Source organism: Poecilia formosa, unplaced genomic scaffold (genome assembly GCF_000485575.1).
Source record: "Poecilia formosa unplaced genomic scaffold, Poecilia_formosa-5.1.2 Scaffold204, whole genome shotgun sequence".
Taxonomy (NCBI): domain Eukaryota; kingdom Metazoa; phylum Chordata; class Actinopteri; order Cyprinodontiformes; family Poeciliidae; genus Poecilia; species Poecilia formosa.
Genome location: NW_006800143.1, coordinates 90,906 through 117,888, shown reverse-complemented (window position 1 = coordinate 117,888; position 26,983 = coordinate 90,906). Strand labels below are relative to the sequence as shown.

Below are 26,983 nucleotides of genomic sequence, written 5' to 3'. Positions count from 1 at the left end.
TAATTACACATAAGGACAATCTTTATTATATAATAAGGATTAATTCCTGCTGATTTAATTGAAGTAACAAACAAACAAGATAGAACAGACTAAAACATATCATTTACTGCTAGTAATAACTTAAGAGGGGGAGTTTTAATAAGGAATGTTGAATGTTCAGTATGTCTGGTTAAAGGTTTAACTTTAATCCCAGTGATGCTGGTGGGACTCCGTGTTAAAATATCTAATTATAATACGAGAGCCATTTGGATTCCCTAAGCACAAATGCCTTGTGCATCATTTCATTTCATTTGTTCAAACCAGTATATCGCTGCTTCAGGAGTGGGACTCATTGCTACATCTTTTCTTCTGTCTACAACAGTAAAATAATTCTGGTGATTCATCCAGCTCATCTCTCACTGAGGCGCATACAGCTGCTCTGAGAGCGGCCTCAACACAGCAGCGCAAAAAACACATCGAATAAAAGAGAGTAACAAGAGAGAGAGCGATCTGCGAGCATTCTCCCATTGTCTCGTCTTTTTTTCTTTTCCGCCCAAACTCTTGACGCCTTTCTGAGGCCGTGTTTAAACGCAGGTGTTGGCCAAATTTAAAATTGAAGCACAACAGAACGGACCACTGGGATGTGGCCGAGGACATTTGTCAGATTTACGTTGCTTATATCTATTAACATGCTTCACAAGTCTTTGCTTAAATATATTATTATGATTATTCATAATGATGTCTTACGAGCTTGAATTTTTGGTGCCCACACCAGGCACTCGGTGCCCAACGCACAGTGCGTGTGATGCGTGTGGGCGGAGCAACATCACTGACAAGAAGAAAATATTTCAGAAATGGGAAAAAAAAAGAACTAAGACTGAATCAAAGTTTGGACCACAGTGGAAACATCAGTTTTCTTTGAAAACGACCTTTTCAGAAGAATTAGGAGGATTTACTGAGGTCCAGATTTAACTGTGTAAAACGTAGTGGGTCTCTTGATCAATGGCTGTAATCGTTCTGTTTGTCTGAGGAGGAAAAATGCCCAACAATTAGTGGCAAATTCATCAGACATTTTATTTATTATTTGGCAGGGTTTAACTTTTTGTTGCTCAGTTTGGACTTTTATTTTTCTTTCTGAGCCGTTCGATTTGGAGCTGCAGATATAGAAGGAAATGTTCCCACCAGTAATTACCCAATCAGAAGAGACTTTACACAGCCAAAAGTGAAGACTATTATTTTTCTACTCTTGCTTTATAGTCACTATGAGCATAATTTATAGTATGCCATAGCAGATAAAACACCTCTGACTAAAGGTCCTACTGGCACATTACAGGCCTCTGAACAGCAACACACTATCCAGTAATAAAGCGATCTAAAGATGGATTTTATGAAAAGGCAATACAGAAAACAGTTACAAAGTGTGTGACATTTTAGATTTCACGATGTTTGTGGTCAGCAACTCAAATTTAATGGGGGGGAAAAAAGCAGCAAACCAAGCCTGAAGAAGCGCCACGCCGTAAGTTGTTAAATATTACATTTTCCCTCTGCAACTTCCTGACAAGAGATTTTTACGAGTCCTTCCACGTTCAATCTCCATATTCCTTCAACAAGAAAGGGTCTCCTCGGGTTAATAACAGTTCCTTCCATAGGTTATTACAGGGAGAAGATAATAAATTGTAGAAAAGCGAGTTAGCATTTTGATAATGTAGATCTCTGCTCCATTTCCATCAAGGCACTGCCTGAATTTAAATATGGTGCGTAAAGATAGTATACCTAATAAAAGCAACCGATATGGGAGAGACACAGGGAAACGCACTGCTCTTCATCTGCATGTGTGTCAAACAAACGCATTAAAATTCAAAGCATACCACATCTTCCCTTAATAACATTGCAAGAGCAAAATATACAGGAACAAATCCAATTGGTTTTCTTTCATAACCCGTTACTCTTACTTAGTTTATTCAAACCAAATTCACTGCGAAGCACTTTAGTACTGAACATTGACAAAAAAATAAATAAATAAATACATAAATAATAATAATCCGCTATTACTAGTTCAAATAACAGGTTTCAAAAAAATTGTTTTCAATTGCCTGCAATTTCTGAGTCTATTATAAATCTCTCTAAGTCAATGTTCTCCCGACTATAGCTGGTCAGCAATCAGGCTGCAAGCGCAAACAGCTTGTCGTTTTAATCATCACAACAGGCTGCATTGTTTTTTCCTCTGATAAGATTATTTTATTTCCAAGTCATCTCTGGTCCCCAGCAGCCCTCACCGCTGATTTGATGAGGTAAAGAAAAGGCTGCAGATTTCATCTAAAGTGCCTTGCTCATATCTGACGGAGACGTTCTGACGCAGGTCACACCTCGCTGTGATCAGGGTGGGGCAAAGTTTTGAAAAGGCACGATTTCAGAACTGCGACATCTCCCGACATTGTGTCTCGGTGTCATTTCACCGAGGTGCAGGAGAGGTTGCTGGGGTAACAGGAGCGCATCATGGCTGTTTGGGTGATGGTAATAGTGAAAACTGTTACTGCTATTAACAGTAACATGCATGTCCCAATGAAACAATATATATATATATATATATATATATATGAAATGTTTGTATCTTCATGGTGACACTTATTTTGTTATTTTTTTCATTAATTTCTGAAACACCACGCAATAAACTTAAACCGTCTGGATTAAATTACATTAAATATAATATCCAAAATAATGAACTCCAAAAAGAAGTCAAGCTGACTACTTATTTCATTTTCTGTGTGCAACTCTCCTCTCATGCCTCACCTTAAGCCACAATATAATTGTTTGTCTCCTGGGCCGAGTTGATAACTCTTAGCTGATAGGTAGAATTTTTAATAACTATGAGCCATGATAGCGAAGCCATTTCTCCCAGAATGACTAACATGGTCTGATATGACTAAGTCAGGATGAATAAAACATTTCTCCAATGTTAAGACAGACGACAATGTAATGTTATGTGTGCCCTGAGCTTCGGAACAACTTTCAAGCTTGATTTGCTCTATTTGCAAAAGAGAGAATCTCAGCTGGGAGTAGTTTCAAAAAAATAATATAAGGGGAAAAGCAGGCAGAGATTTCAGCTGCTTATGAGAGATAAATTATTCCGAAAAGGGAGATTCGCATCAGGTAGCGCATACACCTTTTATGTCATTCCATAAGTTACGTAGACACTATGAAGCAGATTCAACATGCAAAAGGGGGTCCTTATGTGATGGAGGTCGGCAACACAGACAGTGGAGACTGGAAAGACAAAAACATCCCGGAGGAAAGAGAGCGGACAAAATAAAGATCTGCTTTTGGAGGGAGAGGAAAGAGGTCTGATTCCATCCGGTGTCTTAATGTTAAACTACATAATATGTCTATTCAGTAAAGTCTGTCTCTCTTAGACGTGTCCCGTTGTCCTCTCATTGTCTGTGACTTTTTGTATGTTGAAGTACGTCTAAATAGTTATGATCACCGGGTGTAAAAGTGGTTTATGTTGTATATCATTGTCCCTTTGACCGGCGGAGGCTCTGCATTCAGGAAGGAGGCGAGGCAACAGAATGTAGTTGAGGTAGGTTTATTTGGGAGCTCCAGGTCACAGTTACACCGACACCCTTTTTTCAGTGGAGCAAAGAAGCTGACATTTGTACCTGAGGCAAGTTCCAACACTTACACCAGGTAAAGGGGTGATCACAAAAAGACAAACAAGAAACAAACACCACTTACACAAGCCTAGCAAACAATGAATGATCCCACAAATATTTACATGCATGCAAATTATTAAAACTAAACTAATCTAAGGTCAATCAAAAGTAAATGTAACTAAATATAAATCCTCAGAGTATTTCCCCTCTTAATGGAAGATGGTATGCTCCAGGAACATTCGTCTCCCTTTCTGTTCCACCTTGCTGAGACACACCCACGAAGGTAAGTACTCAAACAATTAACTTAAGTTGAACCAATCTAAATCAGAAACACACTGACATTTTCCCCTACATTCCCTGAACAGGAAAGATGGCCAGTCTCCCTACCAAAAAAGAATGTCCACTAAATGTCACAATGTAACTGAAATAAAGAACTGATACAAAACACATTTGGACTGTAAATAAATAGCATAATATCAATAATCAATATGGGATGGAACCCCTGGTCTCCATCACAATCATACATACATTTGAGGCTCTTATTTTGAGGTAAGGTTTTGAATTATTGCTAATTGAGTCAAGTCAATAACTTAGCCATGCATAAAACCACAAATTTGCAGGACAAGCCTGGCCACCGCGTAAGAAAAACGCCTCTTAAAGTCCGATCACTAAGTATAGCAGCCCTGGAGGAAACAGTCACCATGAAGCCGAGGTGATAGCCGGCAATCAATCTCTTACAAAACTATGGAAGAAATATATACAAACTGTTATTTGTAGAATTGTTTTAATCCAGCCACATTTAGAATCGTGTCATCAGACAGGTTTTATTTAAGGGATTTAAAGCTCCACATTAAATAATTACACCTTCACTTCTGGCCATGTTGATCAGAATAACATTTCCACCCCCAAATTTCATTTGTCTAATGTTGAAATGCCATTGATGATCTGAAACAAGCATGACAAGAAAAGAAGAAGAAATGACACAAATCTGTAAGAGGCTACATATTTTTTCATTGAACTGTTTATATGAGGTAATAGAACTAAATCACGCTTTAAATCCCAAAACCTAATCGGGTACATTATGACACTTCCAGCATTTCCTCATGACCCCCGTTATCTTTAATTTTCATTACGGTGCAGTATTTCACAGGAGCCGACACGCCACGCAAAAATAATTGTTTTGAAATTAATCCAGGCTATTTTCACGTAATAAGACATTAGATCAAAACGAAACACTTTCATCATGATTGGTACTGCCACCGCACAGCTAGATGGAGAAATGGTGCTGTGTTTGCGTGCATCAGAGCCGTGACTGAAACCTTTGATTTGATATTGCTCAGCTAGCAGCAGGGCGGCGCTCAGAGATGACCGGGGGGCTGTGACCACGCAGAGGACAGTAGCACCACTGCAACATTTCGAAATCACCCGCATCCAACTGCAGTGAAGACAGGCTCTCGTATGCTTGAACCCAAGTAAACACTGTTGCGTTTATTGGGGAAGGAAATCCACAACAAATACAACCGGATAGAGCTGCATTCAGTTTTTCAGAGAATAAAGAAATCAACAGAGTAAGGTTAAAACGGGAAAATCAATGTAAGAGTTCCCTTTTTACCTTTTGGCTCGACTTCCAGTGCTTTCTAGAATTTAAAATCAATAGCAGACTCTGATTAAGTTGGTCCCGGCAGACGCCGTGTCATTGGATTTTTCATACTTTGCACGCCGTTGTGTCTGCTAAAAGGGCAAATTACTCAGTCAAACACAGGTAGCAAAGACCTCAGAAAAAATGTGTCATAAAATGCTCACATCTCAAAAGTTCACATCTAGCTCAGACCTTGCCATTGGTGAGAAACTAACATTTTTTTAGATCATCTGGGCTCCATTTGATCTTTACAATATAAAATTGTAAGGGTTAATTCTGTACTGAAGAGAGATAATTTTAGAATGCAATAGAAATGACTTAAGTCACATGAATGTAAAAATATAAAAACAGAAATAAGAAAAAGAGACTAAACCTAAGCTTAGACTAAGGAAACCTTTACTGAATTTGTAAAACCATGAAAAAATTTCTTATTTTTGACACTATGAACACCCAGAGAGTAGACAGGTATGGTTAAAAGTGGTCATTGATTATGACAAGGGTTTGATTGCTCAATAACAAATTTTACACCAGTAACTGGGAAGGACATGTATCATTTTTGACATGCCCTCTTTTGTTCAGATGTAAACCCTCTGGCATGTTCTTTGTACATTCTGGGATCCCCTCCAAGGGAAAGTGAGCCCCAAAAATCTCCAAAATTAGGTGGCCAAACCTGACTGATTTTGATGGAAAACAACAGCAGCTCTACTCCAAACTGTCCCAGATGGCATGTCTTCTCCATCAATCTCAAAGTCTCGGCCCATTCAGCGTAACGAGAAAAATAATTTCCTGCCAGCTGAACAACACACCTGACTCATATAATCAGGTCATTAGCAGCTAAAATCAGGAGAGGGACAAGCTTCCAGGCAGCATGCAAAACAAAGCAGATGCATTAAAAACCTTTAAGAATCATATAAATAATGATAAAAACTTTGCAAGCAGTACTACAGGCAGAGATTATTGGAAGAGGTTTCATAAGAGTTAAGACCAGAGTTTAAATCCCGTTGTAATTATGTGAATGAGCCATAAAAGACTTTCAACATTATTAAAATCTCTTCCTCATGAATTTATTTGGTGTCATTACACCTGTCTCACAACTCTGCACTTCTTATCATACTGCTATGTGAGCACACACACACGCACACGCACACACACACACACACACACACACACACACACACACACACAATACGCTAAATGTTCCAACTCAGCACAAATGTTGGCCATTTTCTGAGTTAGTGACGAATGCATAAAGTCCCAAGTTTGCAGCTTCAAGAAGAAGAAGAGGTGAGGTCCTTTTTTTGTGAATGCTGACAAAACTGAGAACATTTTACAGACCTATCTACATCTGTGTTTGCAACAATCTCTTCTAGCCGATTGCAATTAACTGACCTTTAGATTATTACTGGAATCCAACTTATTATGGCGGATACATTGTTCAAGTTTGAACGTGTGGACCACCAAACCAAAACAGAAGCACCGTGGTCATCGGATCGACTCAGTAGAAATCTGTAGAGTAAAGCTAACGATGTGACCAGATGATCGTGTGCTCTGTGGCGTTTTGTTTTTGGCCCGTGGCCAGCTGTTTGATGGATGTAAGCTGCTTTCAGGCAGATAATCCAACTACGACAGGAAGCTAGAGATCTGCTTAAGTAAAAAAAAAATAATAATAAATAATAGTAATATAGCAAGGGGACATGGAAACATACAGTGCTATGAGAAACACTCACCCACATTCTGATATTTTGCTTTTGCTTCTTTGTAACACTTGGTCTCTAAACTCATTCTAGATCTGAAAGTTCCAAGATGTAAGAATCGGTTTTCCAATAATGATACAATTTGTTTCTAAAGATGGTTTTCACATGTGGTACAGAGGACGGAAACGTATGAATGGGTGAACAGATGGAAAGTTCTCCTTTTGTCTCGTCAGTCCAAAAAACGTTTGCCCAAACTCTTGGAGACCATCGAGATGCTTTTGACAAATATGAGATGGGCTTTCGTGTTCTTTATGCTCAGCTGTGGTTTTGGCCTCTGATCTCTCCCAACAGATACCTTTTTTTTTTCCCTTCATTCTGTTTCTTATTGGTGAATGATAAACTCTGACCTTCATTCAGTCAAGTGAAAAACTGCAGCGTTTAAGTCCTGTGCTCCTTTGCGACCTCCTGGACGAGTCACTGATGTGTAATTTTGGTAGGCAGGCCACTCCTGGGAAACTTCGCCCATGCTCCATGTTTTCTCTTTTCTCTAAGTGGTTGTTTTATCACTGCAGCTGTCTCTCCAGGAACAAAGCATGGGCTCTTTTCATCACCCTAAACCTTTACGCATTGTGGCTTTTTTTTTTTTTTTTCTGTTTCTGTGGCAGTTTGTCTGAGCAACATGCAGCGACCGCAGATTAGTTAGTAATGAGCTTATGCGGACCGATAACAAGAGGAAACACAGCTCTGTCTTCTTACACTTATTAAACGAATCAATCTGAAACTCACGTCCAGAGGCTTTAGCTCTTCTCACAGGACAGAATCTTGGTTTAATTAAATGGCTATTCAAAGATAACGTATGAAAATATTCACATAAACATGAACTTTACATGCATCAGCATGTAAGGAGATGGCTTTCCACCTCACAACACTTAGCTGTTACGTAATTGGACGGATAATCCCGTCCTTTTGTTATTTGGCTTCTCCTATCTGAGGAGTAAAGGAACCCCAGAGAGTCACTCCTTCTAACTGCTGAACAAACTTTTTTTTTTTCCCCCTCCAATTTTCATCTAATAAGATCAGTAAAGCAACTATATGAGCTAATTAGCCTGTGTCAGCAAGCAAGTGGCAACAAGAGTCAGTGAAGACGTAACACAACCCCTTACAGCGGTAGTTAGAGTTTTAGGGCGCATTTAAGTCCATGAAAATAGATTAAGTCTTACTGTGTTCCCGCATTAAATCACAATGCCGTTCTTCCAGACTGCTAATAAGCAAAGCATCATTCACAGCTTAATGGACAACACAATCAAACCGAGCCAAAGCGTTGAAGCCGTAAGCTCGTTCTGCAAGATCTGCGGTATTTTTCCTGGGCGCAAGGAGGGTGATGGATATTCCTTTAGCAACGGCTTAATCAAATTAGCCTCTCCTCTAATTTTGCTTAATTGTGTGTGAAAATTTTTATTTAATTCTTTTGCTAATGTGTTTTGTTGCAAGCTATTTATTTGCCTATCAAAACACACACACACACACACACACATATATATATATATATATATATATATATATTTTTTTTTTTTTTTTTCATTTAAAATAAAAGCATGGATAATGAGGGTATTAAAACAAAACAAAAAAGAAAAAATAACAATGCTAATAAGCCTGGAACCATCTATAAAAGTCTGACCTGAGATAGAGCATGAAACTACAGGCTTACAAGGTCGGTCTTAATTAATTATGAGAAAAGCACTTTGATGATGTTTGGGAGGTAATAAAAAAGTCATGAGGAGCATAAGAAAGCAAAATACTGGGGCCTGGATACACTAACCTATTAATAAGCACTGACTAACAGATGCAAGGAATAATTGTAATTCCATTCAGTCAATCTACAAAGAAATAATTACAGCTGCATGTATAATGTAGAGAGCTCCAAATGTATTGTGATCTCCGAGACTCTGTTCTTGTCAATATATTCATCAGTGGAGGGAGCCTGGCCTCTATTAGCCTGCCAGAAGGATATTATATGGTGTGGTTCAATGTGACGCCATTCATCACTATTCAATTAACATGCTAATCTGATTGGTCGCAGCAGGCCTGGGCGGTTTCAAAATTTATCAGCGGATCAAACGGAAAGATTGATCATCCGCAGGAAATTTCTGGGTGATCGTCAGGGACCGAGTGAGTAATATGACGTTATTATTCAGCAACTTTGAACATTATGAGACTCATAATGTCTCATGAGTTTTGCTTGTGTTTGTTTCTTAAGTGCTCAGGGTTAAAGGAAAAAAAAAAATCAACTTTCCACGCATCAATAAGAACCGATTAAGAGATGTAGCTACACTGAAACGAGTTCACTCCTCTGTGTTGTGAGCGAGTATGTATTTATGGAACTGCAGTCAAAGTACAGTATGATATTTTCATATTCTCTCCCATACGTGCACATTGATTTTTTTTTTAAACACAAGTACAGTACGTTCCAAACTATTACTGACATAGTAATGTGTCTAGTTGCATCCTATTTTGCAATATAATAAAGTTCAAATGGGTTTTTTGATGGAGGCTTGCCACATATTAAATGCTCAACTTAATAAAATATCAGCATTTCTAAAATTAATCTGAAAACATGGATTATGTGCATACTGTTGAGTGAAATTCAGTGGAGACTCTTGGAACATAGCAGGCAGGATGTAACCTAATATTCCAATAATTTTCAAAGCACTGTGCAATCTGTAAAAACTCTTTGACTGGCTAGAAAGATTAAATTTTTAAAAATAGATATCTATCTGGGCTCTGTAACCAAAGTTTAGAAATCGGGTAGCTCTTCTCAAACTAAAGTGATCAGAGGTCGACAAAACGCTCTGAACGATGGCAGTGGGAGGAAATTTATGTCTATATTTACTGTTGTCATTTGTCAGTGCAAATGACGAAAGTCTAACAAGCACGGCTGCTTTAAGGCCCACTCCTCTCCTGCTCTTTCATCTGTCAAAAATCTTTCGTTTGGCCAGCGATGAATGTGGGGGTTGCGCCGGCTGATGCACCAGACCCTTTCATCAAGAGAAGAAGGACCTATTTGCAGCCCGCATTTGGGTTGACAAGCTAATCAACTCCTTCTTGCAATGTCTTTGTTTAGAAGAAGAATGAGCTAAAAATGTCAAAGCTGTCAAAACTAAATAAATTTAGGATGACAATCAGCTCCTCTAAACTTAAGGACATGGTTTTCAAACAGAATAAGGCAGCCTGCTTCCCCCAGGTCAAGGGTCAGTCTTTGACTTCAGCAGACAAATTCAAGTTTCTTGCCGTTCATAATTTATAGTAGGATGCAGTGGTAGATGGATAGATGGGTACAGGCCTCATCTATAGTAAAGGTGTCTGTCATGGTGAAGAAAAGAAGAAGAGCCAAGCTCTTGACTTGCAGGTCTGTCTGTTTTAGAACCGCCATGTAATGTAATGAAATGTGGATCATGACTGCAGGAATGAGATTCCAGATACAAGCGGCAGAAACGAGGATCCTTAGTAGCTTGGGGGGGACAGAAGTACACAATTGTAATACCTTTTACAGATTTAAGAAGGACCTGGAGGACGCAACAGTAAGTTGACCACTGAAAGTGAAGGTTCAAAGTGTGAATAAATCTACTAGTTGGCTATTGTAATCCTTCAATTTGTTGTTTGTCCCCAACCGCCAATAAGGGAGGAGAAAAAGGAAACAGATGGAGAAAACAAACATCGCATTCACTATCAGCTCACACCTGCACAGCTTTTCCACTGGCAACATGTGTTTGCACTCGAGTCGGCCATCAGTTCATACACTCTGGTTAGATAAAGATGGACGGATGACGGATGGATTTTAAGACCATTTGTTGGTCGTGGTGTATCAGATTTCCAAGACGGCTCCTTAATTATCGTGTCCCTCTCGCTAAACAAGCTTCTCAAGTGTTGTCAAGAGTTGTTTCCTTTCTTTCCGCGATGTTAGTCAAACAATGCAGACACTGTACTACACAGTCTGTGGAGTTTTCTTTTAGAGTGCCGTCCTCCCTTCTCCAACGTTGCATTGTTTACTAAAAAAGCTGCCAGAGGGGCCATACAGAAACAATGGGGGCCAGATATGGGACCTACGCGCCTCGCTGTTCTGCTCCTTTACAGCAGTTCTGCATCTGTGCGTTCCCAGATCATGGCTTCTGTCTTTGTTAGCACAGCCTCATTCAACAAACAGCCAGTCCACACTCTCTGCAAAGCTCATAAAAATGTACCGAATGCAGTGGCGCATATTCAAATCAGCGAGCTCAGCATAAGACACGAGGATGTTTGACACCTTGTAACATCCATCAGGGCGTGTGCTGGAAATGTGGGGAGACTTTAATTAACTTTAAAAACAAAACAGCTTTTCTATTTGTCTTGTATGTTTTCAGTTTTTTTTTCCATTAAAGTATTTAAGCATCTACGAAGGCTTCGCAAACGCTTTGCTGTTGTTTACAACGTGATGCACTTTAGCAGCAAAGAACATGATTTGCTTCACAAATGCAGGAGTGATACAGGCCAGATGCCAAATCACACAGAATCCTCTTACACACCGAGAAAAAAAAAACAAAAAAACAGCTTTGCAAACAACATTTCTACTGGCTGAAAAGCATTTAGCAAAATGTATTTATTGCATTTTTTTTAAGGTGTTCATTTTAGTTATGTTAAGACTTAATCACTGCACTGCAGTGCTTTTTTTGTTAGTTTTTTTTTTTACTCTCCCCTAAAAGTGGAAAAGCTGGAAAATGGCTTATGGCTCACTTTCCTGCCAACAAATGACAAGGCATTTTCTTATTCTTTCATCACATAGCCTGGTCTGCAGGAGCTCTGCTATGGCTGCAGATCCAGCCCCTGTTCATTGTCCTGTTTATAGAGGCGATGGCTTTCAAATGAGATTGTACCACAATGAATCAGATATATGCACATGCCCCCTGACTTTGACCATTTGAAGTGGCCGCATGCGAACTTATCGAGCCACCAGTCTTTATGTTTTGGTCTGATTCTGAGCTCAAAGCAGATTTTCATTTATTTCTATGAAGTATTATTTCCACACGGGCAGCTGGCAGCTAAAAGCCTTGAGCTGAAACAAAAAGATTTAAAGATAATCTCACTAACATTGCTTTATCCCAGGGTGTGTTGATATATAGACATTTGTTAGAGGACTAGTTAATGTGGGATGAAAGCAGTTAGGGTCTTATCGTGAGCGTACAGGAGTGAGCCTGATTAAAGCAAAAAAAAAAAAAAGAGGAATCTCAATATCCAAACACAAAAAACGGCAAGAATTTAAAATGGAGACAATTAGAGTGTGTTAGTCCTTAGTCACAAAATGAAGGACTTCTGTTCTGTTTTGATTTGTGCTTTAAAGAGATTTACGGTCAGCATCTTGACTTTCATGAACAAAATTTCGCTGATGTGATCAGGGGGATGAAAGCGAGGCAGTAGGTGGGCGATCGACCACAGCGCCATTTATTTGGCACTGATTGGTGGTATCCCAAAGAGCGGAGATGAGGAAGACTGTAGATTAGTTTCTGCTGTAGTGCATAAGGTAATGTGTGTATTAAAGTATACTAAAGTATATTTGGTATCTGAGCCATTAGTACTGAAAATAAAAATTGTTTTTGAATGGGGATCTCTGGTGTTTGTGGGTTTTAGTTACTTGCGGATAGCAGTGTTTCCAAACCCCCACAAATAACAGGGGTTTACTGCACACATATTAGATACAGATTTTGGATATGGTTTCCTAATAAGGTTGGAGAAAAAAAAAAGTATTCTATTTCTATGTAGTATTACGTAAATAAAAATGTGAAAAACCTAAACACAGGGATGTTAACATTACTACATTTCCAAAACAGACATTTTTCTAAGCAAATTCGATTCTTGCCTTGATTACTTCTCAAATCTGACCAAAAAAAATGGCTCTATCAGATTTTTTTTAAAGTGATGTTCTGTGATTTTATCATCAGTAAGAATCGGACAAAAGTCTTGGGAATTTTCAAGCAAAAGAAAATGAGACTTGATTTGGATTTTTGGGGAAAAGAAGTAAGATTTGTTTTAGATTTGGGGCAAAAAAAAAAACTTGAGACTTTACTCTGATGGTGGATGTTGTAATATGTTACTCCATCTTTGGGATTCATGATCTTACGTTGGCGTGTCTCACTCTGTGCTTGCGCTTCTCCTTCATGATATTCTTGGTGTCCTCTGAAACTTTGAGTGTTGGACAAGCGTCAAAAACTAAAGAACTTGGATTTCAGGCAAAACACTTGAGATTTCACTTTGGTTTGGGGTTGAAGGCTTGAGATTTGACTTGGACTTGAAGAAGCAAAATCCATGAAAACATATGTTGCAAGATAGAAGTTGTAAAATGTGGATGGGCAAAACAGTGTGGGGGAAAAAAAAGACATTTTGTACTGATTTTAACCATTTTGACTTCAAGAAAACTTCTCTGCCTGTCAGCCGGTTTTATTGTTAAAAGCCTTCAGAAAAGAAATAAACGACAGAAAATTGACAATTTATTTTCTGAATTATTGTAATCCAAAAACTTTAAACTGTGTTCCGCTCTGCTGTGATTTGTCACATCTATTAGAGTCCTTGACAGATGACAGTCGGCAAGCTTTTCTCTTCAATATTCAAACTGTGACCTCACATAAAGCATAGTAATAAACCCCTCTGTTTTCAACAGCGGAAACCTCAACTTCCATGTAGAAAAAAAAAGAAAAAAAAGATTGTCTTTTCACAAAAATTCAGCTTGGGTTTCCTCAGGCTGCCTGGATCAGTGTTGGCCTTTTGGTCTTCACTTTGTATCACAAGGAGTAATTGCCTCTTGTATTGTCCCTGCTGTCCATCAGCATGCATAATGAAGCGTAATGGTAGATAGTTTGCAGATGCATTGCCTCTTAAAGACAAGGCAAACTAATCCAATCCCCCTAGTTCATGCAACATTTACAGTGTTCAGTGTTAGCATAATAAGATGCTCACACCTCTTGCTGCACTCGAGCAAACACTTCTGCAGACAAGAGCTCGAGCGAATGCACTCCAGCACAAACGCAAACACGCATCGACTGTAGAGCTGCTGAAGACGGACGGGTTTTTTCCCCTATTAAACCCGTTTCCAATAAAACATTTTTCCAGAGAGGGCACATCATCAAACAAGACGCACACAGAAGAGCTGCAGTGATTCTGAGGTTGGCGCAAACATCTGAGACTTTCAGACGATCTTCTTTTCAGTTCTCTTTTTTTCTCCATCTTCCATTCGTTTGTCTGTCTGTCGCTTTTGGTTTGTGTTTTTGTTTGGGTATGTGAGCAAAGCAGAGACTGTAAAGGGTTAACAAGAAATCAATTAAATCGAGCCATCCCTGCTTCAAAAGCCACGCAATTAGTCAGTGAGATTTAAATGTGATGTGTGGCACATAGGCGCAGCAGTGCATTGTTTTTCTGCACATAAATGTTGCACAGAAAAACATGAGTATGTTTTTTCCCTTAAGTTGTTCATATTTTGTCACACTGTAACCACATGTACTTGAATTCCTCTTTACTCTGGTTCTCATAAACAAAATCTAGTTCAACCTTCTGCCTTCAAAGTATTAACTCTAAATATATTTGCTATAATGCCATTGGAGATCAAAATTATATCCAGAACAATTAGCAAAGCAGAAATGTCAAGGATGAAGTCGTAAAGAAATGTAAAGACCTGCTTGCCAGCTTATAAAATAGTAACTCAAACTTTGAACATTTCACAGAGCATCATCCAAAAATGGAGCAAGTATGGCTTATCTATCTTCAGACCTACAGAGACCAGGTGTAGAGAGCATTAATTAGGGAAGGACAAGATGTAGACATGTTCATCTGAAGGCATCTCAGAAATCTGACCCTGGTGAAAAATGGTGAAAATAAAGCCAGCATAGAAAGAGAACCATTAAAACCAAGCAATCAGCAAAAAGCTACGTGAGGGATGCAGCAAACCTGCGGAGACCCAAATGTGGCGTTCGAAACGTTACGTCGAGCAAGAAATGCTATGCTTGGACCAAATCCAACACTGTAAATGACCTTAAATACATGGTTTCCACCGTTAACAATTCAATCAATGAAGAAGAAATATTTTCGATTCAGGCATAGTACTAAAGAAAAATAAAGTGCAAATGTTCAGACCAGGCTCTTATACAATCTTATACCAAAAGAAATCTCTTAATAACTAAAGCGCTCTGTTCTGCAGTAAAGGGTAAGGAGCTTGTTGCTCTTCTGAGCAGACCGGGTGTCATGTAGAGGGTTCCTGGTGTTACATAGGATCCCCTCCATGTCTCTCCAGCACAGCTCCCACTGAGTCCACTCCTCTCCTCGTCACAGGAACACTCTTCCTGATCAGCTTACCCAGCCGGTTTCTGTACCTCAGGGTCTCACTGCTCCCCCCCTCCATCAGCGGCAGCATGGTGCTGTGGTGTTAATGTCATTCACTAGAACAGGGGAGCTGATTAAAATGTATGTTCAAGCAGGACAACTACACTAAAAACAACACCAGAGCTGCAAAAAAAAAAAGTGACCTAATCAAAGTCTAGACTTAAGTTCTATTGAGAATCAGTACTTACAAAACGCTCTCCACACAATGCAATCCGACCGAACGTATCCTTTTCCTTCCGCCTTAAAGTTTTGCACGATTTGCGTAGATCACAGGAAACGCAAACAGAAAATGGTGGCGCTTGACGCCGCGTGGCGCTCGGTGAAGTCTCTCCGAGCGGCGCGAGCGGCATGCAGCTTCCCAAAAGATGAACCTCACTTTCTCTCTTCTTTATTCCTATTCTGGTGTATTTTAGGAACTGAGACATCCTTCATTACGTGCTGCGATCAATTTCCAGATCTCGTGGACAGAGGGGAGCGGAGACGAGGAGGCGCGCTCTCAGTCAAACTGCACGCAGTTGCCGCACAACTGAAATCCATCCTGAGAAACATTTCATTAGGAGGCATCCCTCATAAGTCTGTCAATATTAATTTTGCATTATAAGGCTTAGGCACCCACATAATGAGCTTAAAAGCCACTCGCACCACAATATGCTTTGCCCAGACAATGACCTGCAGGCAACTTTGGCAGTAATTTTCTCCCTTAATTGCCAGGTTAACCTGGGAAAAAAAAAAAAAACACAAAAAAAAAGGCGATGCCTCTGTAGAACGCAGTGGCTCAGCCCTGCAAACGATGCAGGAGGAGTGAAGAATGTTTATAGTTTTGGTTTGATGTAAAAAGAAAAAAATCTATTTAGATAAAGTTTTTTTTTGCACTGCTACCACATGTGCCGCAAAGGTTATTAAATCACCACCTGTATATGCGTCCAGTCCTCCCAGTGAGATATATTTCAGTGTAGACGTGTGCCAGAGTGGCAAATTATTCCTGCTCAGAAGAAAAAAATAAAACAAAATTGTGCAAATAATGTTGACGTGAAATATGAAGCTCAGCATATGGTTTGAGTGGGCTACTACCCCCCTGACTACTTTATGCTTGGATTTATTTTGTTATAAATGCTGCAACAACCCAGGTTTTATGGTTTTATTATAATGTATTCATGAGCTTTGGCAATTTCTCTCGAAGGTTTCTTGCTCAGTGTGTTGCACGGGAGCCTTGTGGGCGGTGGGCGACTTGCATTTCTGGACAAAGAGCGTTTGAAAGAAATGCTGCAAAGAGCCTAAAGACGCACGGCGCTTAAAACTCAATAAACCGCCTCGAGTGAGTGTGTCACTTGAGTCACTGTCAGCAAAGTCAGAAACGTATTTAAACACCGAGTGAGAATACTGCAGCCATGCTGCTGCGTGTTTTTGTTTGCCGTGCTCCACAGGGAAGCAGATGCATGTTATAGAAAGAACACCTCTCGCGAAATGTGTTGAAATATGTTACTTGAATTGACTAATCTATTGTTAAAAATAATGTCTGACTATTTATTGCCGGGGCGCACAATGCTCTCAATATATAATGGCCCATACTATCTGGTGACTCATGCTGCATGGCAGCACTGCACCAAGAAAGAAAATGGAGCAATTTTCTTTTGTACCGTTCCCACCCCCCCTTCACTCTGCAATCGAACACCGAAAGAGAAAATAACCTTAAAAAAAAAAAAGAAAAAAAAAATCACTTCCCCCTAATTGCATTTGGTTTACATATGACTCCTATAGTTCTGGAATATTATCATGAATTAACAATGACACAGGAAAACCAAAGTGCATGCATTGCTTGCATTATTAAATCGAACGGTCCATGATAAACTTAAATAATAATAATAAAAGTATTAAGTAGCTGTTCCTTCATGTAAATGCTTAGCAACAAGACACACTCTTTTATTTTTATGCTTAAACATGCTACAATAATATAAAGCGCAGCTAGTAGTTATTATTAGGGTCATAACATTCAGCATGCAAGATACAACAATGTGTGTTCAAGAGAACAAGACTTTAGCTGTGTTTGGGAGTAGAAACGGTGGAGAATGAGCTTTTTTATGATAACCTTGAGAAACATGATCTAATTAATCTTATTTCAAACAGAGGAGCGACAATTGTTACAACTACTGCTGCTAAAATAAGAAAGGAGTTAAAAAGTGTTATTAAATGAGGATGGTGGCCGTGGCTCCTTTTGTTTCTAAACTCAAACTGTCTGTGGGTTTTTGTTCCGGCATGTTTGAGGAGGTATGGAAGTAAGCACCTTGAAATGCCTTGCTGCTGAAATGTGCTATACAAATAAAATTTGATTGATTTGATTGATTGTATGAATGCGCAATAAAACTCTGATATGGATCAAAAAAGTGACCTCGTCTAAAAAGCTTAGGTCTTGGTTTGGTAAAAGTAAACTGGTGCGGTTCGAATGTCTTCTATGTGAACGTCTTCTATGTCATCGTCTTCTATGTGAACGTCTTCTATGTCATCGTCTTCTATGTGAACGTCTTCTATGTCATCGTCTTCTATGTGAACGTCTTCTATGTGAACGTCTTCTATGTGAACGTCTTCTATGTGATCGTCTTCTATGTGAACGTCTTCTATGCGAATGCCAATGCTTTTGGAGCCGGCTCCAACAGCAGGAAGCGGACAACAGCGCGGGACATTCAGCTTTGTCTTCACGCATTTTAACATTTCGATTTGTGCAAAATGTGTATATGCACTCGTGCAAAGTAAGAGTCGTTCATTGTCGTTAGTAATTGTTGTTCAGTAAACTCAAAAAGTTCAGTTGTTAAACCAGACACCAAGGACAAGTAGATCTTTTCCTGTTTGGTGCCACAGGGCATCAGGATTTTAAAATTTTATGAGATTTTATGAGGACACAGAGTATATTTCATAAGAGATGTTTGACGAAGGCTAATCTAGTCCACCGTATAAATTATTAGACTTTGAGAAGGATATTAAACATTGTCATCTATTGACCAAAGTCCTCCACCTTGTACCTGCAGAACACCGTCACAATGAACAACTGAATGCCTTTGAGAGAGAAAAAAATGAAGCAGTTCTCCCCTGAGGTCATATTCTTCCCTTTTTAATTTGATCCAAAAAAATGATCACTCGTCAAAAGCAGGGGAGGTACGACACACGTAATGGGAATCAGTGCATGCGTGGCAGAGACACGAAAGCCGCAGACACATAAAAATACTCTGAACATTTTTAGGAGTTTGAGGGAGAAGCCACGTCTTTCAGTTCTTGATTGGCAGCTGGTTATGAAGGCAGTGGTGGTCAAATTAAATCTGGAAACGTTAAATTAAAAGTACCGTATTGGCACGGAAATATCACAAGAAGCAATCCCCCGCTGAGCAATTCACAAAGCCATAAATTGCCTGGATAATTGGTTATTAAAAAAAAAGAAAAAGTGAGAAATTAGCTTTCAATAATATCCATCACAGCATGCAGCTTTCTGACATAGAAAAAAAAAAAAAAAAAAAGTGAGAAATTAGCTTTCAATAATATCCATCACAGCATGCAGCTTTCTGACATAGAGACGAAGTGAATTTGAGAAAACCGAACTGCTATTTTAAATAAAAAATATAATAAAATAAATGAAAAATTTTGATCCAAGTGGAAAATAAATATTACTTTAGTGCAATGAATATTGAAATCGAATGTTTCTGAGACCTTTTTTAACACATTTCACCAGTCTGTGAGCTCCTTCTGCCTTCATGGCTCCGGCCGACGACGTCCGGGGCGAGAAAGCGCGTTCAACACGGACGATAATGATCCCGTGAATGCACAGATCAAGGTCTCCTCGTTCCGGTGATTAAGCATCCTAACAAACGCATGTTGGAGGACGGGCCTTATCACCCAGGTCCACACAGAGCTCTTTCCATATCTATCACTCTCAGATGGCCAACCTGCGCCTGCCATGTGCTGCAGGCTGCCAAATAAAAACACCACAGGCGTCGCCTCGGCGCTCCGCTTGGCTTGTTCTTTACTTTTCTTTCCCCCCACCCCCGTCATGAAACAAATCATTTCACAGCTTTGGGGGGGGGGGAAAAAAAAACAAACAAAAGTTTGAAATGCCTTATCACTCCTGGACAACTAGCTGGCGATTAAATGAAAATATATAAAAAAGAAAGAGAGGGGAAAAAAAGAGCTCTGAGGATTTCTGTTGTTTGCTTGACAAACCTGTTTACCTTGCTTCCAATTAAAATTCTCGTTCACTTCAATGTGTTTTTGTTTTTTGTTTTTTTTCCAGGGGCATTCCTTCGCGAGCAAAAACAAAAAGAAACTCCACCAGAAGTATTTGTGCAGCTTGAAATGAGCAACACATTTTCATTTTGCCTAATCTTTAGACGTCGTTCGTCTTTGGAGGAAAACACTCGCGTTTAGAACAATTTCCGTTTTCAAGCAAAAAGCTCCAAATTGATTTGCCACCTGGTCTGAGCCTTTTCCCCAGTTAACTAATATTAAACTTATTATGCAAATAAATTAGAGGTGGGACTCGATTGAAATGCTTAATTGAGTTAGTTGCGAGGTCTGCCATTAATTAATTGTAATTAATCACATTTTAATGGAAAACATGGAGAAAATAAGCAACATTTTCAATTTGAAAAGGCTCTTCTCTGCTACATGATTGAATAAATAGACATATAAGCTTGGCACATGAGATATTTATTATTTTTAATATTTATTTAGATTATTCAACCATCAGATTTCAAGTTTGTAATTTTAATATGTAATGTAAGCAAGTTCAATAGCTGAAGAATGCATATGGAAAAAGTGATGACTTTCACATTTACATAAATCAAATAAATGACGTTTTTGGGTTCATCTGAGTGAAAAATCTCTCCAAACAAGATTTAAAAATGAAACCCTCATCAAAAACAAACATACCATACTGCAACTTTGGCTGTGGATGATTTTTTTTTCCATTTTGAACTGAATAACACAAGTATAGTGTATTTCTTTTACTTGGCTGTTTTTGAAATTTATGAAAAATAGACTGAACACGTCACTGAGAACAAATATTCTGTCACCGGAAGAGATGGAGAGTTTAAACAGGTGACACTGAGAAGAACGACAGAAGACAGAGAAAAGAGGTTTCTGGATCCTCCTGCTGGTTTCCTGATTGACTGTTTTTTTTTTTTTTTTTGTTTTTTTAAAAGCTTTCGTCTAGAAAATGTCTATGATTTAGGGAAATTGTGAAGAAATGACAAAGGGTAGAATGACACAGAGTTTGAAAGGTACAGGCTGACTTAAAGATAAAGAAAAGAAAGAGAAGGCCTCTTACCTCAGAGTGAACGTCTCCACAGTGGAGTAGGGCGACACGCTGATAAAGGCAGACACCGTCTCCCTCTGCCTCATGGGCGTGGCCGGGACCATGACCATGAAGTTATCATCCAGCCAGTGCTCCGTCAGAGGTGGCTCCGTGGGGTTCTTGTAGAGCCTCACGCCACCGATCCTCCTCAGCGGGGTGGAGGTGTAGGTACCAAACAGCCCTTCTTGATTGGCGCGGATGAAGCTGTCCTTTCTGGACTCCTCGGAGTGGCACTCTCCTGCTTCTGTGGACCGCAGCAGATAGTAGAGCTCCACCGGGGTGCCCTCGGACACTTCGGCGTTCCTCTGCCGCCCCGGCACCACGCTGGGCGGGCTGAACCAACCGGCCAGCGGCTCCAGCTCGGCCACACACAGCCCGAGCTCCCCCCTGAGCTGGCAGGCGCCGCGGACCTCCTGGGTCTCGTGGAAAGCGAACATGTGCACGCAGGGCAGCTTGTCGATGGTGCTGTAGTCGTCCCAGTCCCTGCCGGCGATGTAAAACAGCACCTGGACTTTGGGCTTGGCTAAATGAATCTGCGTGTTCATGATGAAGGTCTGTACCTTCCAGTTGAAGGTGAATACCGAAGAGGCGGGGAAGGTCCCGGGAGTCTGCAGGAGCTCCAGCGGGACAGGCTGCTCCACTGAGAGAGGCCCGTAGCTGGCGTTCACCGACGGCAGGTTTCTGGTGTGGTAGACGAAGAAAGCCTCAGTCCGCGAGGTCAGGCTAGAGTTCCTCATGAAGTCCTGGTTGGCTTCCTTGAGGAAAAAACCCAACTCCGTGTTTAGCAGCTGATAGTTGACAGGCAGGTATGTGGGGAAGGAGGAGTATCTCTGCAAGGCCTCCAGGACTCGACAGTCTGCCCCTGGAAGTAAGAGGAGAAAAAAGCCGAGTTAGGATCGGCTCACTTCAACATCGTCGTCTCTGGCAAGCCCTGCACAAAACGTGTTAGGTGGAATGTTGAGGAAGAGGGGAGAGCTTGCAGCAAAACATGTTTTTGTTATCCATTTCATGAATTAAATATGAGCCAAAATAAAAGACAGACTTATAATATTTGTCAATAATAGTCCTGGATATTCGAAGGTTCGTGTTTTCCTGAAAGATGAGGTTCCAACGTAAACATAAATACTCTGAGATTTCATTGCCTCTGAATGAACGGTAAATTGCTTCAGCAAATCAATTTCTCAAACTGAGCCAAAGAAATAAAAAAAAGACGTGTGTTTTTATCAGTTACTATAAGGAGTTTTCAAAATAGGTGTGCAAATTAATTGATAAAAGCAACACTTTGTATCTTTCACAATGTGCTGTGTGCTTTTTTTTATAATTTAAAATCTGTGCAATTCCTTTATGCCTTGATAATAAAGAACATGATCAATGCTGTTTGTACCAGAGTGATTTATGGATTTAATTTACATCTAAAGAGGCCAGAGAAACACATATACAAGACTCTGGAAAGTTCAAGTTCTGCATGAGGAGTTTTCGTCGTCATGTATTCCTTCGCTTTCCCACTTGTCCAGGATTGTTGTCCCGTCTTGCTGGACAGTAAATCCTCACCCCACTCCAAATGATACTGCTGCCTTTAACAGATTTTCTTCCACACCAGCCTTTTGTTTAAGACTGTCCTATCATCACGTATCACAATGCATTCACACAGCATAATGCCCCGTTTTCTGTAACACAAAGCGTTGTGAATGGCAACCAAAAAGTTTCAATTTGGCCTCATCTGGCTATCTCCTCCTAATGTTTGCTGTGTCTCCTGCATGGCTTGTGGCAAATTGTAAATAGCACTAATTGCTTTATCTTATTAATTCTCCACAATGGCTGGATTTGTGGATCACCCAAATAAAGTAAAAAACATTATTTAATAATGCAACCCTGCTTCAGACTTCCTCACAACCTCGTCCCTGACCCGTCTGGTGTGTGGTCCTTGGTCTTCATGATGCTGTTTGTTCACCAATTTTCTCCAACAAATCTCCTGGGACTTTTACAGAAGGGCTGGATTTATACAAACCAGGTAAATCTCACACAAGTGGACTCTATTTGACTGTCCAAGGTGACTTCTGATGACTTTATTTGTATCAGAGTAAAGAGTCAAACTTCATATTCTCTCTTTTGCCACATAATTATGCAGTTTGTGTTAGTCCATTACATGAAATCAGAATAAAAGACGAGGAGGTTTGTGTTTGTAATGAGACCAAAATGTAAAAAATAAAATGAGATAAAATTCTGAGAGTTCAATTTGTCGACGTTGAAGCTACCGCAGGGTCACGCTCGGGTACACACGTAAAGATTTCCCCTGTTTGTTGCCTACCTTTTGCACTACTGGCTGAGAAACCTTTACATCAAAGTTGACGTGAAGATGGTTTTAATCTCTTTAAGAGCGGAATTTGACCTTCTTCTCACAATCAATCGTCAATTTGATTACACTCCCGTCAGCGGACTCCCCTCTCCATGCTAGCAAGCTGGAGTGTTTCCCTCTAGCGATCGTCCCTGTAAATCAATGTCCAAACAGGTAAGAAATGTGTCATGAATTTTCTGATTCATGGTGCTCCTCCAGACCTCTGTGCTGCTGCTGCCCCGGTGAGAGATGCATAGGGAACCAGCTGAGCCTCAGGTTTGGAGCATATTTGGACCAAATTCAAATCCAAATCACTGGAGTGCCTCTGGGTATAGATCTAGCTCTTCTGAGGAGCTGAACAATGCAGGGTGATTTGTATTTTTTCCTGAACAAGCAGGGGCTTTGTGTCAATTGTTGGCACAAGGCATTGTTTCAGCTAAGACATTACAGTGGGGCTAAATGAAAAGCTCTACAGCAGTCAGTAGTCAGGAAGAAATCCATCCTGCGGTTTTGGAAGCTGTAACATTAAATTAAATCCAATGAAAAGGCCCTCATTTCTCAATTATGGGAGAAGGAAAAACTTCTCTTGATAGAGTTCAGTTTTGTTTTTTTTTTCCCCCAAACCGAAGTGCTATTTATTGCAATCGACTTGAAAAACACATCCACACGTCTCTTTGACAAAGCGCAGAGAACAATGTACGTTAAATGATCCATTCCTTTCAGACGCTGCCACTTTGTTTAACTGATTTCCACATTTCACCGCGCACGCAGCAACGTCAACAGTCCAAACACACGAACCAAGCACAAAAGTAGCAGTAGAAGCAGCGACAGCTGAGGGGGGAAAACATTGATCATCTCGCCACCGAGCGTCGTTTGGCTGGTGAAATTCGGGTTTTGTCATCTACGTGGATGTCACTCTGACACACCCGCGTTGTTGAAGATCAAAGACGTGCAACATGCAATTATCCAATTTCTTTGAAATGTGTTTGAAAGTGTGAGCGAAGGTGACACAAACAAGCATTTTGCCTCACAGAAACACCTCCTCTACAAAAGGAAGTCTTCAATTAAAAACAAAAATTAAAAATCTTGGCTTGAGTAGGAGCTCGAGATATTTTTCAATAAATCTTTACACATTTCGCAAGTGGTCACGATCCATCCATCATCTTTGCACACCTGTCCTGACTGGTGCCTGTCTCCAGCAGTCTTTGGGTGAGAGCCTGTTTGCATATTTAATGTCAATTTGGAGAGATGAATTAACCTAACTTCATATTTTTGGACTGTGAGCAGCAACGCTGAAGGTCCACCCATCCAAATAACACCCTGCCCGTACAGCACCAAGTGACCGGGGCGGGGGGCACCATTAAATCTTGCCTGTGAAAAATTATTAGAACTAACCATAACATTATATTTAAATATAAATGTGTGAAGCATTTTAGTAGGATAAAGGCTGAGCAAAACGAAAGTAAAAAAGAAAAAAAATTGCTTGAGAAAGATGAATCTCCTCCTCCAGTCTTCCCTCCCACAGGTCTGCTCTTCTCAGACAGACACCTGAATGTGAACGTGACCTCGAAAAGAGTCGGGGAATAAAAGAGAAAAATGAGAGGTAACAGGACGACTCATTCACACGTCGCTTGCCCTCGTCCAACTTTAATTAAACCGGTCCGTACCAGTACAAAAACTCCACTTTTCTGGCATGTGACTAAGTGGAGTGACTCTGTGTCCGGTACTGATCCAGCCATGGCCCATCCATCTGGTCCTCCAAGAGTCGCTCTCTTATTTCATTATCCCATAAAACCCGTGAAAAATCCATCTTCAGACATTTCTTGGCTCAGCTTCAGCTTTATGCTTCCTGTCCAGTGATGGTCAGGTTTCAGCTTTCCTTACCTTTCCTATTTCTTTGAGCTCTGAACATCTTGAACTTTTAAGTACCCCAGGTAGCTACAGTTATGAAAAACCTACAAAACTGGGAGATAATGAGCTCCTGGTAGCTTCTGCCTATATTCTTTTCCAGTTCTTGGCACTGACTACATGTCTTTCCCCCCTCCCAACTCCCAGCATGTTTCTTGCAACCCTGTTGACTATTTGCAACAAAAATGTTTTATGTTTCTGTGACCATGCCCAGATATCTAAGCCAGCGGTCCTCAAATCCAGGCCTGAAGTCCCTGTGTCCGGCAGCTTTTAAATGAGCCCCCTGTTCCACACAATCAAACGGCTGAATCCCCTCCTCGGTGTGCAGTCAGGTTCTCCAGAGTCCCGCTAATGACCTGATTTTTTGACACAGGTGTGTTGAAGCAGAGACACATCTAAAAGGCCACCGGCCCTTGAGGCCTGGATTTGTGGATCCGCGATCTAAGCAATTTCAAGAGTGCCGCATCCCTCTGAGAGACCTTTTGGCAATTTTTGGACTTTTCAGAGTCAGTTAAATATGTTTTGACCCACTTAGCCTCAAGGAAAGAAGCTGCTTAACAACACCTTGATAAAGGGTGTTGACCTCCTAAGGCCTCATCACTCAGACACACATCACCTGCAATGCATAAATCCATTAAAACATTCAAGTTTCTCCAGCCTAAAACCTTATGATGCGGGTAAAATACTCGCTTGCCTAGAAACTGCAGTGTAGTTGGGTGTGATAGCATGAGGAGAAACTGGTTTTCTTTCTATAAATGTCAGAGGAACGTTGCCTCTTGTTACTGCAGCTTCCAATGGTGCGAGACCTCTGAAACTGTAACCTGCCCTATCGTGATAAAAGATACAAAGGCAACAACGTTGTTTAATCCTCTCTTGCTAACTTGTCACTGACTGGCTTCTAAATCTGCCTCCACATGTGAAGAAAAACGCCGAAGTTCAAAGCAGCCATCAGAAAAGGAGGAGGAAGGGGACTGGAGTGAGTCTGAACGTGCGATTGTTGTCGGTGTCAACAAGCTGCTTAGAGTATTAAAAAAGAAAAAAAAAAAGAAACTATCTAGTGAGCAGCAGTTGTATGGATGAAAATATCTTGTTGTTGTCTGATGTCAGAGGAAAATGTGCAGACTGATACAGGATGATAGAAATGTCACGATCTTTGAGACGTTTTTGACATTTTTGGGACGTTTTGTGTTTTGCTTTATTTTTAGAGTTTTCCCTCTTGGCTTCCCAAATTTAGTTAATTCTTTGGTTTTAAGACTTGCCATGCTTTCGGTTCTTTGGTGTAATTATTAGCATGTTTTTAACATTCCTCCTCTCTCCCTCGTTTCTTGTGTATTCTTTTAATGACGGTGATGTCACCGTCTGTGGTAATTTGAGGTCCTGTGTACGCCAGCATTGGCATTCTAATGGTGTTTACTATGTTTTATTAGTGATTAAGTTTGTTCCTTGTGTGTTATGACAGCTGTCATAAGTTACTGCTTTTAATTTATGTAAAATTGAGAGAGCAGGTGTTTCTAGGTGACTGGAAGAGTCAGACTGCTCACCTAAGAGGAGGTGATGCTGCTGTGGGACACCCATCATTCATCTTCTACTCACTACACAGCAAATTCAGAAGTGTCAGATTATGTTAAAAATACAGTGTTAATTCAACAACATGAGTGTTAGTGAGTGTTACTTTCCCTAACACTCACTAAAGCGTTCCAAAGAGTTGAACAAAAAGCAATCCAGTCCAGTGTTGATTTCTAAATTAATTCCAACAGTCTACATCTGGTGTTGATTTAGAAATCAACATTCCCACAATTGTAACATATTTGTGACATCACTTCAGGGAAGGAGCTACAGATAGGGTGGGGTTTGCAGCATGCCCCAGCCTGGACCTAAAGGGGCCACATGTGAGGCAGAACATGCCTTCAGGGATCCAAATTTTCTTTATAACATCTGATGAGAACTGTAAAGGAGAGCCCTCTCCTGCTGAAATCTGTGTATGGTACCCCAGAAGGTTATATTGTAGGGTGCTCCATTGTTGACTCATGGTTGCTAAAAACCTTA

General features: G+C 40.2%; 1 protein-coding gene across 1 annotated transcript in view; it reads right to left on the bottom strand.

The window, feature by feature from the left end:
- Window positions 1–26,983, bottom strand: part of LOC103148413 (transmembrane protein 132C-like) — a 108,226-nt gene that overhangs the window by 47,607 nt on the left and 33,636 nt on the right. Inside the window, exon 2 of the mRNA XM_007567175.2 lies at window positions 20,668–21,556. Coding sequence (XP_007567237.2) covers window positions 20,668–21,556 — 889 coding nt within the window. The remainder of the gene's footprint in view (window positions 1–20,667; window positions 21,557–26,983) is intronic.